Source organism: Dermacentor silvarum, chromosome 4, assembly GCF_013339745.2.
Source record: "Dermacentor silvarum isolate Dsil-2018 chromosome 4, BIME_Dsil_1.4, whole genome shotgun sequence".
NCBI lineage: Eukaryota > Metazoa > Arthropoda > Arachnida > Ixodida > Ixodidae > Dermacentor > Dermacentor silvarum.
In genome coordinates this window covers 18,985,159-19,002,486 of record NC_051157.2, presented here as the reverse complement: position 1 = coordinate 19,002,486, position 17,328 = coordinate 18,985,159, and the positions used below count along the sequence as shown (strand labels likewise).

General features: G+C 46.5%; 2 protein-coding genes across 4 annotated transcripts in view; one reads left to right on the top strand and one right to left on the bottom strand.

Moving 5' to 3' along the window:
* Positions 1-17,328, bottom strand: part of LOC119449570 (U-limacoditoxin(8)-Dv66) — a 57,870-nt gene that overhangs the window by 25,074 nt on the left and 15,468 nt on the right. The window contains exon 1 of one of the 2 annotated variants that reach the window (XM_049665313.1): positions 14,332-14,355. The exons of the other annotated variant lie outside the window; for it this stretch is intronic. The gene's annotated coding sequence lies outside the window, so the exon portion shown is untranslated. Of the gene's footprint in view, positions 1-14,331; positions 14,356-17,328 lie in introns of those variants that run through there. 2 annotated transcript variants of the gene reach the window in all.
* LOC119449568 (putative fatty acyl-CoA reductase CG5065) overlaps positions 5,438-17,328 on the top strand; it is an 81,366-nt gene continuing 69,475 nt past the window's right edge. The window contains exon 1 of one of the 2 annotated variants that reach the window (XM_037712760.2): positions 5,438-5,706. In XM_037712760.2, the coding sequence (XP_037568688.1) occupies positions 5,599-5,706 (108 nt within the window). In that variant the 5' untranslated portion in view covers positions 5,438-5,598. The remainder of the gene's footprint in view (positions 5,707-17,328) is intronic. The other variant, XM_037712762.2, reaches the window with a different exon arrangement.

Genomic DNA, 17,328 nt, shown 5'->3' with positions numbered 1-17,328 from the left:
ATATGACGCCTACTAACGGACATTGAAGCCAGCATATGCTTCAGAAGTTGCAGCAAGGCTCGTGTTGCCTTTCTTGGCATCTTACGTGCGTCGGCCTCAAAGCGGTCTTACTGATTCTTCCTACGCATTGACAAACTATGAGCTAGTTCCTCTGTTCAATGGACGCGCCTTTCGTTATATGCATAATGGATGTGGTACGCGCATATGGAGACGTTCTCTGTCCAAAAATTACGACTGCGGATTGTTCTTCAGTGGGCTTAATGTATGCAGCACACGAGGGTCTTTACGCGGTCGTCGCGAAATTCGCGGCAGAATGTCTCCACAACCCGTACTGTATACATACGCTGCGCTGTTGCCCATCGTGACGGGATAAAAAATAAAGTACTTAATCGGATGCCAAGTTTTACAGGGTATGTCCGAAAAGTAATGTCAGTGAGTCGAATTAAAAAAAAGTTATTGATCAGATGAGTACAACACATTAAAAGGTTTCAAAATGGGCTCCTCCTGCGTCGATACATCGCTTCCTGTGAGATTTCCAGGCATCGAAGGCATCACGTGAGGCCTCCTCCGGAATGTATTTTCGAGCCTTGGTGCAAGCCTCTTTGACTTAGTAAACTGTCCCGAAATGATGTCCTTTCATGGGAGTTTTCAAGCGCCACTGGTAGACGACGGTCTGACAAACAATTATCACCAGAGGTATAGTCTTCATCATAGGAAATATTTCCACTGCGGACTTGCTGAGTTTCACACAAATCTTGAAGGCAATCCTTTCTTCCAACGAGCGCTGCATTGCGGCTTGCACGGGAAATAAAAACGAGATTCACGGAAAAGTCTGTCCTTACTCTCCAGATGGTAGCAGACGATAGAGCGACCGCGTGTGCGTAAACAAACTCCCCCCTAAGCGGTCCTAGCGGTTACTAATACTAACCGGTCCTAACGCGCTGCGGCGTATAGTCGCTTCACAATATAATCACTGACATTAATTTTCGGACAAACCCTGTATTCAAGTGTGATTTAAGAAGCATCGTCATACATCCGCCTCCTACGTCAGGCGTCGCTGGGCCTCGACTTCTGCCGTGCGTCATCACTTGCGTCATTTCTTCAACAGGCTCCTTAACATCTTTCACCAGTGGTGCGTGCAACTGCGGTGCGGTAAAATTTGTTTAAAAGAGTCGAAAACGACACCGAACGCATGTATGGGCGTGCTGAGCGCAAAATACAAATATAGGACGCATACGAAGGCACTGTAGGATATTTCATAACCATAGCAGTCGGTCTAACTAGACGCGTTTTCAAGCTAAAATCGTTTGCCACACAACTTACACGATCCTTATTCTCATCGCATTTACTCATTGATATAGAGACTAAAACGGAAAGGTAGGGAGGTTAACCAAGGACGTGCCCGTTTTACTCATTGGCGACTTCACCTGCCTGTGCCTTCGTCGTTTTCATTGTTTTTCTAAGCGGCGCTATAATCAGCAATTACATCAGTGTCACCTCATATTCATGTCACTATACCTTCGTGTCTTGGAAACACTTTCTAACGCACACTTGCGAAGGATGGATGCATTCTTGCGTTGCTCAAATCTAGGGGAGGATCCAGGATTGCCTCATGGTGGAGAGCGGGGGGCGGGGTGCTTTTTTTTTTTTTTGGCCACAGTCCAAGCGCCAGCGGCCAATCTTTAGACACTGTTACAGTGTGGCCAGCAGTAATTTCCTTCCATCCTTCTCTTTACCATTTTTAATCGGGTCAAGCAATTAATACTGCTGGTGAACACGAAAGTGCACATGATGCAACACATTTTATCTTTCTTTCGGAGTGCCAAATTTTATCCAGTATTTCGCTGTTTTTACTTCGCCACGTATTTCCGTATATTTGAATATGGTAACATCCAAGACAATCCACCTGTAGATACAAGTACCGGACCAAACCATGGGAAAGTCGTCTGCAATGTTTTATACAAAGTTAGATATTCCCTATTTGTAAGGATGTGAAAGGCAAAACTTATCTGGTTAAATATAACAGCTTGACCAAATCGGACGAAATTTGTTTACAAGAAAAAAAAGTTATATTATACCGAATGCGTCAAGCAGAATTGCTGTAAGATTTCAAATTACGCAAAAATCACCTAAATTGTAAATTTAACGTTCAATTGAAGCACAAAGTTTACAACTTAGTTAAGGCTGCGCTTAAAGTAGTTATCTCTCTCTTGTGTGAAAGTTACCTGTTAGAACGGGTAAAGCGGACAAATAGGACGTATTTGTTCGTGTACTCACGTTAAATCGCTATATTGCTTAGGTGAGTTTTGCAAAATATGTATTCATAAATTCATTTTATTGTTCAGAACGGTGTATAACAGCAATTTTGGCGGCTTTAGATGCGCCATTAGATAGAGTTTACAGATCTAAGTGTGATATCTTTTAATTGTATTACTTAGTTAGGAGAGTTGTAATAAATGGATAATTTAATTTTTATTTCTAACTTCGGCAATTCCGATAAAAAAGAACAACGGCATGCCCCGTATAAAAAGGCTGCTCCCAACAATCGGTGCAGGCTCCTTATTTTACGATATTTTCTTTTGGGTGCAACAAATCTCAACAAAATTGATTCCGCGGATTTCGGAAACAAAAATTATCGTTTACGATGTACTTAGATTATGTTACACAATAATTTTCATACCAACCACTGAAATTTTTAACGCTGTCCTTGTAACTGCTAACACCTTGATTTCAGTCTTGATAATTTGTTCGCTATGATACATCTTCACTGCATTAATATAGGAGATCTCGCCAGTGGATTGTAACTTTGGGACCTCGTTCTGCATAATCTCTTATGTATCACTACTGTTACATTCATATTAAAGGTTGATTGATTGATTGAACTAGGTGCTCTCGAAGTAAGGCTTTTGTTAAGCTACGAATAAATTAAAAAAGCTGTTGATCGACATTGGGGAAACCGATTTCATCTTGCATGCAACAAGCCCGGGGAAACCCTGCTGCGTCTCGGTATAAGTGGATGCAGCCATGGAGTGCTGTCTTTCCGAATGAAAATATACATACAATATAAATGAGCGATTGAATAGAATAAAATTTTCCAATAATTTCACATGGTTGTCATTTAACTTCTCGCCGCCAAATACCAAGCGTTGGCTTAAGGCTGGCGTCGCTTCATAAGCAGCGTTAACTCGCCGTGGTTGCTTAGTGTGTTGTGCTGCTAACTGTGCGCCCGTACTCCACGGTGCTTTTTGGCGGATGGTGAGCGGCAGGTGCCATTCCAACTCAGCATAACCAGAAATTTCTCTGTAGCGTTGACAATAGGTGGATAGCAAAATCTCGGTTGTCGCAAGGGATTGTGGGGTACGGCGTGTTCTGTTACAACTTCCGGTTTGAGACCACGACGCCGTCTATACCGCCGTCACTTCATGCCCATGCTTCACGCGCTTTGTTTTTTTTTTTATATATATACTGCGGATCTTTGGTGAAAAACCACGGTGCAAGCACCGTTGGACAGTTCCAAAACGTAGGTGTGAGCTATCGCTCCTTCGTACTTATGTTGGCGCCCTTAGACACGTGTATTTTTAGGTGGCAGGCATTTCATGCCGTAACGTGTTTGTGTCGCGTCAAATAGTCATATAACGTTTATATAGCACAAATAAACGTTCGTTTACTTAAGAAGTAGTTTTTAATATCTGATAAGTCAACCTAATAAGTGGCTGTTTCTGACGCTTCCCATAACAAACGGTGCAGTCGATCGCTTCGTCCGCTGTTTTGTCTGCAGCGGTGCCCAGCGCGCGCCATGTCATCGGCTGCTGTGCCTTCGCAGTCTCCCGTTCTTTTTCTCAAGAGACGCATGTCGTGTATAACTGCAGAGAGAAAGCACTGATTTAGGTATCTGAAAAGTGCACGAATTATGTTGACGTTACCTCTCCTCCCTCTTTCGTGCAGCCTCAGTTGCCTTTTCGTTGTACCGGAATAAAGACGGCACATAATCAATGTGCTGAGGATCCTTGCTGGGTGCACCTGTGTGTATTTAACTGATTGTTAAAAAGGGGGTATTCGTACTAGAACGTTAGTAGACGAAGTTATTCGCCAAAACACTTGCCTGTGACGAAATGATCTTCACATATTCTGGCTCCTAGGTTCGGTACCCACAGCTCGCCGTACACGGTCGCTCGTTTGACGGCAACTGCCCATTTACGTTTCTGCGCTTCATTCCATGGAAAACGAAACATTTTTTTTTTTCCTTTCACGGAAGAGTTCGCGCACCCTAATGCCGAGCAGCCAACCATAATCACGTTGCTGAAGCGTGGTTTTTTTTTCTTTTTTCTTTTTTTTTTCTTTTTTTACGAACAGCGGGAAATCGCACTGTAGAAACTGTTGACAAGGCTGAACGAAGCAACAGAAGCGCTAACCCTCGAACCGGAAGTCACTAGCTGACGATATCGTCATTTTTCTATCCACCTATTCCAACCACTGTTCTCGCAAGAGACGTAAGCACGCAGCAGCTGCAGTGCGTCAATAATTTATCTCATAGTAGCCTGACGACAAGTCAACCACTGACGAAAGCATGTGACCAACTCATGGCGTGAGACAACGACGGAGCTCTTGATGATGACAACGAAATGGCTCCCGAGTTTGTGCTTTTATACAATCAACTAAACGAATAATTTTTTAATATTTCCTTTTTTTCATTTCTTCTTTTTACATTTTTAATCGAATATGTAAAACTTCAATACATTAAGTAGAAGTTCATGCAGACAATTCTTAGCCAATTCCCCAGTGTGGGTATGAGCCATAGTGTGAAGCCGTCATCATCATCAGCCAGCTTCGGCTTCCGAGCCAGCCTCGGTTCGGCCGATAGAATTTCTTGCAATTAGGCTACTAAATGATCCGTCAGGTATTTTCCTTTTGTCCGTCCCTGCTGTGAATCGTGGCCAGTCTCGAATCACGGCCAGTCTCGAATTCCCTTTTTGAATAATTTTTGGGAACAGTGATAGCTGAAACATCTGGTATGAAAACATAGCAAGAACATTTTATTACACGTTGTTCCAGTACAGACTAAACCGTTGTGACAAACGGAACAGCTGTCGCCAGATGCGTTTTCAAGGTCTCCTAGAGCTTTGAGAAGGATGTCAATGTGAAGTATCTACCCACTTCCCTGCGTTCCCACAGACATAACAGCATCACTTTTGCCTCCTAGGTAATCGGAAGAGAATCGAAATAAATAAAAGCATTACAGCGACACTTGATGATGATGATGATGATCCTTTATCATGGCTCGCACCCACTAATTAAGGGGGATATGCACTTTTCGGCCAGCAAACGTGCGGTGAGGAAGACGACGATCATGGCGGGCCGTTCCATTGGCTCGGCGTTTTCTTCTTCTTCTGTGAGCTGCAGCGCCGACGGCGGTGCCTGCATCCACAGCGCGTCCCTTGCAGCTGAGTGCGCTGATCAGTCGAGGGCCCTCGTCACCATGCCCCCCGGCGGGCATCCCAGTCCCGGCGGCTGAGGTTCCCCGGCGGACCTGCGAGGGCCCCGAACAACAACCGCGACTCCTAGCGGCGCCTCCACCGTCCACCGCCAGACCAGCGCGCAATGACTGGAATGAGTGAAACGGCAGGGCAACCGCTGGAACCCGGACTCGCGCGGTTCTTCGACCGCAGCACCGTCCTCATCACAGGGGTCACAGGCTTCGTTGGCAAGGTGAGCGTCTCGTCCCCGTTGGGGTGAACGGGCACGCAGGGCGTCCCCGCAGGCGCTACCCTCCGTTTGCAAAATGGGCAACGCGTGATCAGCTGTTGGAAAGACGACGGGTCGTGCCAGCGCGTAATGAGTGATGCGCATGTATGGTACATGACGATGTGTGCTGACTGTTTCAAGTAAAGCGCTCGCGTTTAGGTGCTGCGGCTGTTTCCACCGCGCTCGTGGTGCATGTCTTGTGAGTTTCGGTCGTAAAATGACCTCCCAGCGTTGTCGTGCGAAAGGCTTCCATACACAACTATGACCGAGTCTGGTCGGTGAACACAAACGTGGTGCTATCCCGTTGATCGTTCGCCGCCGCGTCACACAGGGAGCGACAGTCACTGACGCTGAAATTAGAAGACGAGCGTGCATGAACTGCAAGATATGTTTCGATATTTTCTCCCTGTCACAAGTGCTAGCAAACATGTCATGTCTTTCTTTCTGACATGCGGACACATGCACTCACTTCTGTCCACGAATGAAATTCCTCTGCATGGTGAATAACCTCGTGGCTTTTACTGTTCTACGCGATTGTCGCATAGTCACGGCACCTTTTCGCCTCAGGAGTGCTCGCAACTGACCTTAACCGCCGGGCACGAGAGATGTGTACTGCTCTGTACAGGTTGTGAATACCATTGCAGATATCGTTGATATGGTTTGGTTCTGCGTTTTCGTAAAGGAAGCCGCTACGCGCAAATCGTTGGGTGCTATATTCACAATTGATATTTTCCTGAGGAATAATTTCCACAATACTTGAACCCCATTTGTAGCAATCATGTTCATATAAATTTGTCATGAAGTTGGTGCTGCTGACCAGATAGAGCGCTCAGTATACGTGTACGGTCGCAAATTTGATTGCAAATTGAAGGCGTGAAGCCTGCACTCCAGCGAAAGCTTCACTTCTTCAGGCAGTGCATCATGAGAGAAATCCGGAACATTGGGCACGTCGCTTTGAGACCGACTACTACTACTGCCACCTTTCGTAGATCTGTCACTATCATTACGTGCATAAGACCCACTGTTGACTGACGCAACCGTAATCGAACTTCTGTTCCACGTCCCTTATGAAGCATTGTCAGGTGTAGATATTATGAAAGCTTACCTCCCTGCATTCCTTTCAAAACTACGCTAGCACCTAACCCACGGCTGTGATCTTGTTTGGTTTGACGTTTCCCCATATGCGTGCTATTTTTGCAACCGATGATGTATACAGATCGATGATTAACACATGGTGTTCACACAGTCAACTCCTAACTTACGTAGATTGCAATCGGCTGCATGTGGTCTCTGGATTTTTGCACGAGGTTGCACGTGTTCCATGAGTGACTTGCATCAAGCGATCCCGTAAAGTACAAATGGCTGAGGCCTTCAAGTAACACCGCTATTATCAATGAACCGTTCTATTACCTATCTTTGGGCTTCTCTCCACAAACACGAATTTCTCACGAGACGACGTTTATTCGAACCTGATGTAAAAGGCCGTCTCTCAACCAGTGTTGCGGAGTTACCACTCCGGAATTGGCATGACTGCGGAATCATTCCACATTTTCGCGACCCCGGAATGGAATGGGAATGGAATTAGGCGCATTTTGCCCGGAATGGAATTGGAATGAAATTACGCCTTTTACCGAAAATGGAACGCTTTTTCGTCTACGCGCTGTTTTTGTCAAAAAATGCCGAAGAACCAACCAGCCCACGTTCAAACATTAGTAAGTCAGACCCTCGAATTTAACAATAAAGCAGTATTCTTAACATGGCTTGGCTGATTACAAGGACGGTACATTTAGAAGCAACGCGCCTACCACAATTCTGTCTTTATAGACTGAGTTGCTCCGAAGTTTGTCTCGATTCTTCGTGTAACCGCGGCTCTATGCCGTTGGTATCCGTCGTGCGGAACTACGGCGGCGGCATACTCCGCACCCCTTACGCCTTACCTCGGCGGCGCCTTCGTCCTGGCCGCTTGCTGTCTCCTCTCCCTTCACTTTGTTTTATTGCGATAGCAATTATATGGACACTTCAACCGGATTTCTGCCGTCGGCGTCGTCGTCGGCGTCGGCGTCGCCGTCGCCGTGAGGTTCCCTATATATAAAATCTTCGCCGCGTGCCGTATGCCCGAGCGGAAGCGTGCGGGGACGCGCGCTATCACGGAGAGCGATCGCACTCCATCTCCCACGCGCAAGCAAGGAAGCGGGAAGCCAGCGCCGGAGGGAGCGGGGGGGGGGGGGGGGGGGGGCACTTCTACTCTGCCAACAACCGCGCTCGTCGCTCGTCCGCACCGTCTCTTATCTCCACACGGCTCTGACCTTTATGCGCCGTGCATTCGCCGCTCAGTTTCCGTTGAAGCGATAGACCGCACGTACCTTCGCCGCTGCGGCGTGTCCGCTTGCTGCCAGAGTTTTGACGGTCGTTGTCTGCAGTCATTCAGTGTGATCTATTCATGTTTGTTTGTGCGCGCTCACACCACGCTTGTTCAATCAGTTAGTAATAGCCGGGCCACATTTTCCAACGCACGCTACACATGCAATGCTGCCCGGATCGGCAGTGCAGCGCTACAGGTGTGTCCCTTCGCACGCGCTGCCCACGGGCAGCGCTTCTCATCAACACCACCGTTTCACACGCGCCTTCTCGTGGTCATCGAGTCTCTCTTCATTTGACATTTTTTGCTTCTGTCGCCGTCGGCAACTCGGACGCATATTAGAAAAAGCGCTTCTATAAGTTATGATGCGTATTGACGCTGCAAGCTTTCGCATACCGGCTTGCGCGCCGTCTCACCTCGTACTCCCCCCCCCCCCCCCCCCCCCGACCCTTTTGCAATACTGTCCCACCTGTCTACACACACGGCTGCCTTTGCCCAAAACTCTGTCGACGAAGGTCTGCAGGTCAGCACAGCACACAGGCGTACGCGATGAACTGTGCGCCCTCTCCCTCCATATATACACATATATATATATATATATATATATATATATATATATATATAGAGAGAGAGAGAGAGAGAGAGAGAATAAACTTTTGAAAGCATTCGTTCGAAAAGCCAGCCGAAGCAGGAGAGCCCGCATAGCTGCGGCCACGGCGGTGCCTCCCCCAGCCCCGACGCGACGATTCGCGCCCAAGAAACCCCAGGACAAGGTGCTCGAGTAGTGCACTGTTCCAACTAATACCAGCAGATCTGGTAGGTTCTGTTGCCCATCTACCAAATCTTAGTTTTCTCCATATTCACGACCTCTCTAGACGCGTGACAAAACTGCTATGTCGTCATTTTAGCATTAACACATTAAAACTTAAACAATATTAAAACATCACAAGCCGTTAAAACGTGGTCATGCAAATAATGTAGATAGCGGGAGAACTGCCCCTGTGGGAATTAGTAGGGTGGTTGTACTGCACCAGATATGTTATCAAGCTACTATCGCTCGACCTTGGTAATGTGTTTGGCGCACTTTTGAGTTCTTAACGCGTCTGATGACATCAGCTTTATGGTGCGTTCATCGGTAAGTCGATACAACTATCAAGATGTCTATCTTACGTTGAGGAATTACAGGAATGGAATTCAACTGCCCGGCCATTCCCGGAGTGGGAATAGGCAAATTTTTTTTTCAATCCGAGGAATCGAAAGGTACGGAGTTGCGGCAAGTTCTAATTCCCCGGAATGGAATTGGAATGGAATGGGGGCGTCCATTCCTCAACACTGTTCTCAACGCAACAGAGGTCCCGGCCCTAATGAGACTTGCCGACTTGAAAAGTGTATCTTCGGAGCCTTCTTCCGCGTTTTGACGTCCTTGAGAAGGCTGCATTTCTTCCTGGGTTCGCAATTTGCGCTTTTTAGGCGAGCGACTACTTTAGTCGGCTCTGACAAATTTTATCTCGACTGCAACGGTCGTGAGCGCAGCGTCGACTGCTTGCCCTTATGAGGTAAATGTCCCTGGTTTGACCTCTACGTGCCCGAGTGGGGAAGAGAAAGGGGGGGGGGGGGGGACTAATGGACTTGGTTACAGCGAGGACAGCTAGCTGTGCTCTCTCTTACGAGCACCTCATGGCTGTTGTTATAGTTTTATTATTTAACGAGAAGGAATCGCAAAAGATAGGCCGTGGACTTACGTACTCACCTGTCGGTGGACACCTGAAGAGTCCCGCAGCCAAGGAAAAGAAAGACAGAAGGACTACGCTGAAGTGCAAGAATAACGAAGACACTCTCAAAGAAATAGGCACAAACATTACACAAAAATAACCACACATAAATTAAAATATAGAAATAAATGAATTACATACTGTTTACCTGGTAGCAGACACGGAAGTAAAATGTATTTAAAAAAATATATACACGCAAGCTCGTCTGATCAAGCCTTCTTAGTTTCATTATTCATGAATTTATTATAAGTCTATAGGCCCTGGGGCCACGTGTAAGCTTGCTTTATTATTCTTTTTTTATAGTTTCCTTTTGTACATTTATTGTTTGATAAAGACGTTTAATCACTCATTCTAGTGAACAAGTGCGGAACCAGGCTGTAGAAAGCGCGCGCTAGACCATGGCATCGTCTTCATCGACAGTATACCCGATGTCTTTGGATATAGGCGCATAACACAATAAAAATGCCAAATATGTGGCCGAGAGGGTTTCAGCAGCGTAGTATACGTGCGATGTACTTGTCATTTCCTCTGTTTTGTCGCCGTAGCTATCTATATTATATTGTTGCTTTAACGCTGTGAAAGTCTGCTTACTCAGGCACGTATTCTGGGCCCGTATTCGCGAAAAAGCTCTTATGGTGGAATTTTTCATTAGAGAAAATTCCAGCCAATCCTGACGCTGGACATACTGTTAGCGGAGGCGGCTGACCAATGGCAAATGGCACTTACGAACGAATAGCTTTGCGCATGCGGCCCCTGTGTGTCAGGATCAACCAATAAAATAAGTCCTATACGCAAGAATTAAGGCCTGACGATAAGCTTTGAAGTAATTTCTCACGAACGCCAGAAACTGCGGCTTCGTCAGAAAGCACCCGCCGTTGGTGATGCTCTCGCCACAATTGAGCATGCCTGAAACTCCAATATTCACTGACTGCATAAGTGATCCAACTTTCTTCAAGCGCGCAATAATTAAGACAGCAATTAGCCCCGGCGATAAGGCAGTGTTCGAGCAATCAGAGTGCCTTTCAGACACAAGCAAGCAAATTCAAAGATCGTGGAATAAGTTTATACCATAGACTGATGTCAGTTTCTGGATTATAAGGGGGTATACGTTATGAGTTGTAAAGCGCGAAGGTTAGGGAGGTAAAAGAGATTTGGGGGGGGGGGGGGGGGGTGACGCCTACGAGTGCACGTCTGAGATATACATCGACATTGTGCTGCAATGGTGGCAGCGGTGCATGAATAAGGAGGTGGTAGTTAAATTCAGCTTGTCTTGGGAAATCAGCAGTTTGAGATTTCGATGGCTGCAGACGACGACGATTAAGGTCAACTGTCTTCACTGGGACGCCTACTCCAGGACCTACAGCCACCCATCCTGTCGCCTTTGAGAGGTCTTTTGCGGAAAACGATGCGAATAACGAGAGCGAAGAAATGACGGTTTAAACAGTATATATAAAAACGCTATTTTCGAAACCTAATATGCGCATGATTTACCATTCTCAACGTTTAATATACTCATTTATATTCTCCAACTCAGCATATTGCTACGCTACGTTGGGCGACGGATAAAAGAGGAAAATGATGTTCGCGTGTAGTCGCAGAAGCTTGGCATATAGCGAAGCCTCCAGTAACCATTGTTCATCCTTTTTAAAATAAACATGTCTCACTTTAATGGTATTTAATGCGTCGCATCTCCTGCATCTCAGTAGTTTTCCGCAGTCAACTTAACATGACTAACCAACTAGGCCCGATATTCCTTTAAGGTCCATTTTTATATCTGTGCCGAGTCGAGTCTTTCCTAACATTTCTCTCAAATGACGCCTTAATGGAAGGGGCACCACCACTTTGACAACGCGACAACCGGAAGAGAGAGTCAGTGTCCACGAACCCACTTTCGTGTTTACACGAGTGAAGCCGGCGTTACGTTGACCCCGTCACCTTTGTCAACTCCGCCGGTCCGCCCTGCGGGACTACCCTGCGCGGTGTTGCGCGTGCCTGCTGTAGTGGGACGGCTTGCCCTCTCCTCCTCCTCGTCCTCCTCCTCCTCTTTTTTTTCTAAGCCTCGCCAGGTCACCGTGTCCCACATTCAGAGTCAACGTTCTGAGTTGTTTACGGTAGGATGGATCAAGCGCCGCTGTTAATTTTCCGGCCTGTTGTGACAGCACAAACATCACACTCACGCTTTTATTGTCTTGGTGGCTGAGGTTTGCGTATTCCCAGCGGGCGACGCAAGGTGTGAGCTTGGTCATGGGACGTGGCGCCGTGGGGACTCGACTTCAAAGGGCGGTCGCGTAACGATACCGTCTCTGTCGGTATCTATTCTGTGCCGTGGCTCACGGCACGTATACGTACGGCATGTACCGCAAGGCACACTTTATGCCTCACTGCTCGTTCCTTGAAATCTCAAAAAGTCCGCTTCATATGCAGACAGCAGTGCGTGATGAATTCGGCCCAGCGAGATCGCTATAAGCTGACAGGGAATGTGAACGAGCGGAGCAAAGCCGAAGCCTATATGAGGGTCGTCACGAACGCTCGAGCAAAGGCCGTGGGGCACGCGTTGCTGCGCCCACAAGCTTATAGCGTATATAGACAAATACAGCGATGTGCTTGCCTCCGTTCCTGTGCTTGCCTACGTCTCTTTCTTTGCGTTTGCTCTATAAATCGTTCATGTAGAAAACAATGTGCATCATGGGAACACTTGGAAAAGGCCAGCCAGTGAACTCTGACGGCAGGCGCTTGGTGTCGAGACTGGCGTTTGTGTCGTGTCTTGCCCGCCAGGATGGCAGTTATCGAACTGCCGGCAGGCCTTTCAAGTCTCGGAAATTGCGCATTGCGGCAATTACTAAAGTTGATCTAAATGACGCCTGTTGTGAACGCGCCGAAGGAAACGTGATGGGCGTCTTGGGCATGCTCATACGAGACGTCATTTAGGTCAAGTCAAGCATGGGCTTCAAGTTAAGATGCATTTCTGAATACGGGGGTTGAGCAACGAGCTTGAGACGCACCACCGCTTAGAGAGGCGCAACAGCGCACCACCAAGCTTGGAGCTCCGGAATTGTGACAATGCTTATTGAAAGCATACCTTTGCAACTTATGACAACAATTAAATACCGGTGTCGGTGATGAATTTTCGTCTGCAACAAAAATGCGGGGGTGGGGGAGCAATTCACATGAGGCTGAAAGGTCACTAAGCTTTGGACACATGTCGGATATCGTCGATCACCAAAGTTGATACATTTATGTTGGAATGTTTCACAAATGTCACGTTTTGTTGTTTTCTTATTTTTTTTTATTTTTATGTACAGGTACAGCGGGAACTTTCTGCGATGATGACGGCACCTTTTTCGGTAAACGTGCAACACCTGTATGTGCATACACGGCTGACGGCGTGCGCGTTTCCTCTTGCATCATCATCATCCGCAAATTTACTCAAGCTCGTAGTATTCCTTCAGGCGTTCCCCTCGTATAGAAACACAAACATCGGACTCCCACACCAAAGGATGTGTGCTTGCGTCGGCCCGCTGGTGGCTTCTTGCGTAAGTGCACTCCGATGCGAAAAGCCGAGTAAGCGGGCAGCATGGAACGCGGTCCCTCCGATCACTCCTTCCTGCGTACAGGGCACTTTCGTTTTCCCTCGCCGTCGAGGCTTCTTCTCGGGTCATCGGTCACGACAGCGGTTCGTCATCGAGGAACAGTGACGCGCGACACACTCTATACCTTTCTCTCCCGTCAAAAGAATGGCGGCAAAGAACAGCTGTATCGTTTTGTAAGCGCTTATTTTCGCTATAAGCATGCAGCGCTGTCGGATACTATAGCTCTTGCGTCGGCCAATTAGGGACCGAGCGTCGTAAAGCCGAAATCGCACGTCCGAACGCCCTGCGATTGAACGGTGCCTTGGCTATATGCTGATTGTTTTGGGCAATTGGCGCCATTTGATCAGGCAGCGCTTTTAAGTGTAAATGTAGCTCATTGAATCCAGCCCCTTCGTTTGCTTACTCCAGTATCGGTAGTCTTGTCCAAGAATAGCCGGATCAGGAAATTATAGGGCTCCAGGGTTGGCGGACTACACCTCATAGAGCCAGCTTTGCTGCTGCGACAGAGGTATTATTCGGACTGTGAAAACAGCCTTTGTCTTCTAGGCCACGTTCCCTCAGCTCCTCTCCCACTTGTGCGTATGGTATGGTTTCCGATAAAGCGATTCGAAATGGTCACATTTGCTCAAAATAGCTTGAATTTGGGGTATTACGCAATAAATACATCACGAAGAAGCTGCTTGTTGCGCTGCTAAGACCTTCACACAGACGAAGACGCAAAAAGGCAACGAGATGAGTGTCATTATTTATGAGTATGTTTTTATTGCCTTTTCCTCTTATATCGTAGGTGAGAGCTGGTAATGCAGAAACCACAGCGCCTACGTTAATCTAGCGCTAGGTCCCGTTGGGTAAACAGAATGCAGCTCACCCTTCTAAGCTCGCCGGGATGACTGGACGGTGCAGTGGTGAAAAGGTAGCCGTTGCCCCTATCGTCTTATCTGCCAAGCTCTTCCATCGTCCCTGAACCTATATATGTTTGTGCAAACGCTGCACAGAATTAGTGAGGCAGAAGAGGAACGCCGCTTCCTGGCTTTCTTTCACATTTCGCGACGGTGCGTCGTGACCGCTGTATGTATACGTTGCCGCCGCAGCAACCCGCTCTCGTCCTTGTGTCCCTCCGCAAGAGACACCGCATGGTGGCGAGCAAACAAAAGACTGGCTCTCGACACCACGTCGGCTGTCGGTTCCTTTCTTTTCCTGATTTCGCTGACGTTTCTGCTGAGTGTACGCGTGTACACGCCGCAGAGATTGGGGGCTTTTGTCTCGCGCGCTACGCATATATAGCACACTTCTGCGACGTCTGACCGGACTTCGAAACGCGCCAAGGGGGGCAAAACCAGAAAAGGCTCGCTAAATGTTGGCAGCATATAGCGTGGCTCTGTCGTACGAAAGGGCTAGCGTCGATCGCGGTGGTGTCGTGTGCAAATGAAAACCCAAAGGGAAAATTCAAACAAGAGCGGAGAAATTGAACAGTTGTGTTTCAGATGGGACACGCTGGTATGCTTGGTTTGAGCTCGCGACGCGCTATATACACCGTTCATCCGGGCAGGGTAGAACCTAATGCTCATTTACATGAAGGCAATTGAAGAAACTTTTGCGTGTGGACTCATTATTAGACTTGTGCACGGTAGTACATTGTGATTATTTTTGCAATTGCCACTGGCGGAATAAAAAGTCGCCGCTTTCTTGTATCGCAAAACTTGTATCACAAGAAGACTGGTCAAGCACATCACTGGGCATATATGCAACGACGGGCATATACATTAAATTTCTGAAGCACATTTGCCAGGCATGAAGCCAGTCTCTAAACGACGAATATAGTTGGAAATTTTAATCCTAATATTTCCGATAACCCACGCAAGAGTAAGAGGAAATGCAAAGTGGCACCGCCCGTACTGAAGGAAGATCAGCGAATAGTAGTAGTAAGGTGAGCCTAAAAGATAGGTTCGGCTCTTTCGAAAGAGCCCTAACAAGTGGAACGTTCGTTCTGTTACAGTTTATCGCAAACTCCTCATTGTTCCAGTTAAATATACCTGACACGTGTTTGTACCCTGATAGAGTAATATACAAGGTGTTTCACGTAACTTGGGCCAAACATTAAAAATATGCAAATGCCACGTAGCTGGACCGAACCAACGTAATGTTGTTTGTCGTCGCTTGGAGATACTCAGATTATTTTTTGCATTCCGCCTAATTAGATAATTAATTAACTTCCCTATTATTATTATTATTATTATTATTATTATTATTATTATTATTATTATTATTATTATTATTATTATTATTATTATTATTATTATTATTATTATAATTATTATTATTATTATTATTATATGAAACGTGTCAATGATAGAATTGTCGAGCAACATGAAAAACTCCAGATACACCTTTCTGTTGCTCAATACGTGCTACATAAAGTGTTTTTCGCGGCCTAAGGTAAAGGGGTGCCGAGCCGGGTCCGGGTCTCGCCATAAAAGTTTTGGTCGGGCTCGGGCGGGCAGCCCAACGTAAAAACGGGCGGGGCTGGGCCCGGGCTGAAAAAATCGGCCCGTGTAGTGCTCTAATTCGAGGCACATTGCGTGCATTCGCGGGCATCTGTCACGCTCGGAAAACACTTTTATGTAGCACGTATTGAGCAACGGAAAGCTGTATCGGGAGTTTTTTATGTTGCTCTACAATTTTCTCATTGACACTTTTCATATAACGATAATAATTGGGAAGTTGATTAATTATTTACGACTAATTATCTAATTAGGCGGAATGCAAAAAAATATTCTGAGTATCTCCAAGCGACGGCAAACAACATTACCTTGCTTTGGTGGAGCTACGTGTCACTTGCATATTTTTAAAGTTTGGCCCGAGTTAAGTGAAACACCCTGTATATGTTTTACTTTAATAAAGCTCAGTTTTTCAAACAGTACAAGAAAACATTAGGCGAATTTCTCCAGTTATCATTAAACATATCATCTATCACTCTCTCGCGAAAAAAAAAAGAAAGTTTGTTAAGTGGGTGAAACTGTCCATCCAGTATAAAGAAGATACGGGAGGCACGCATGTAAGTGAACGTGTCATTCATGTGCGCCTTCCACGAAGAGTAGCCTAAAATACGACACATTAGTACCGTCTTTAGAAATAAAAAAGCCCTAGGAATAGAATCTCGAAATAACGCGTCAAATGGCGTGATGACCTTGCAGGTTTCGCGGCAATAAAGAATAGACCTATAATATGCTACTTCTCCATTATAGTATCCATTACGAAAACAGCGCAGAACATCATTCACTCGAACAACTTGTGGACGTCGCGACTTCCTATATAAGATACCTTGGTTATTGAATCTCGTTGAACAGAAAGTTGATTTCCAGACACCTCAATTTGAACATTATCTCAAACAGTTCTGAGAAATAACGACATTTCCTGCGAGTAAGGGTGCTTCCTGAACTGTAACCATGGTAATTTCTTTGTTGCGGAATTTAGATGTATTTATTGTTTCATTTTGCAATTCAAATTCGTCATATGTATGTATAAGTTCATGTGAAGAATTTGTTTGTAACATGTATGTAAAATTAAGCTTGCACTCTGCCACGCTACGCTTGAAACAGCGAAGCTGGGCGATCGTAGCCCAGCATTTTCCAGAAGTGCGCGCGAACTTTTAATCCTATTACGCATGATGATGATAACGTCTTTTCCCGCGTCTCGGACTTAGGGCCGTCACTGCGCGTTGCATAGCGCAGCTTGCCACACCGACACCGCGTTCCAATGCCGACACCGCGTTCCAGGAGACCCGCTTCGTGAATGCGTCTCTCTCTCGCTCTCAAAGCGCGCAAAACCTCTTCACCTCGCAGAGCACGAGATTTGGCGCTGAGCC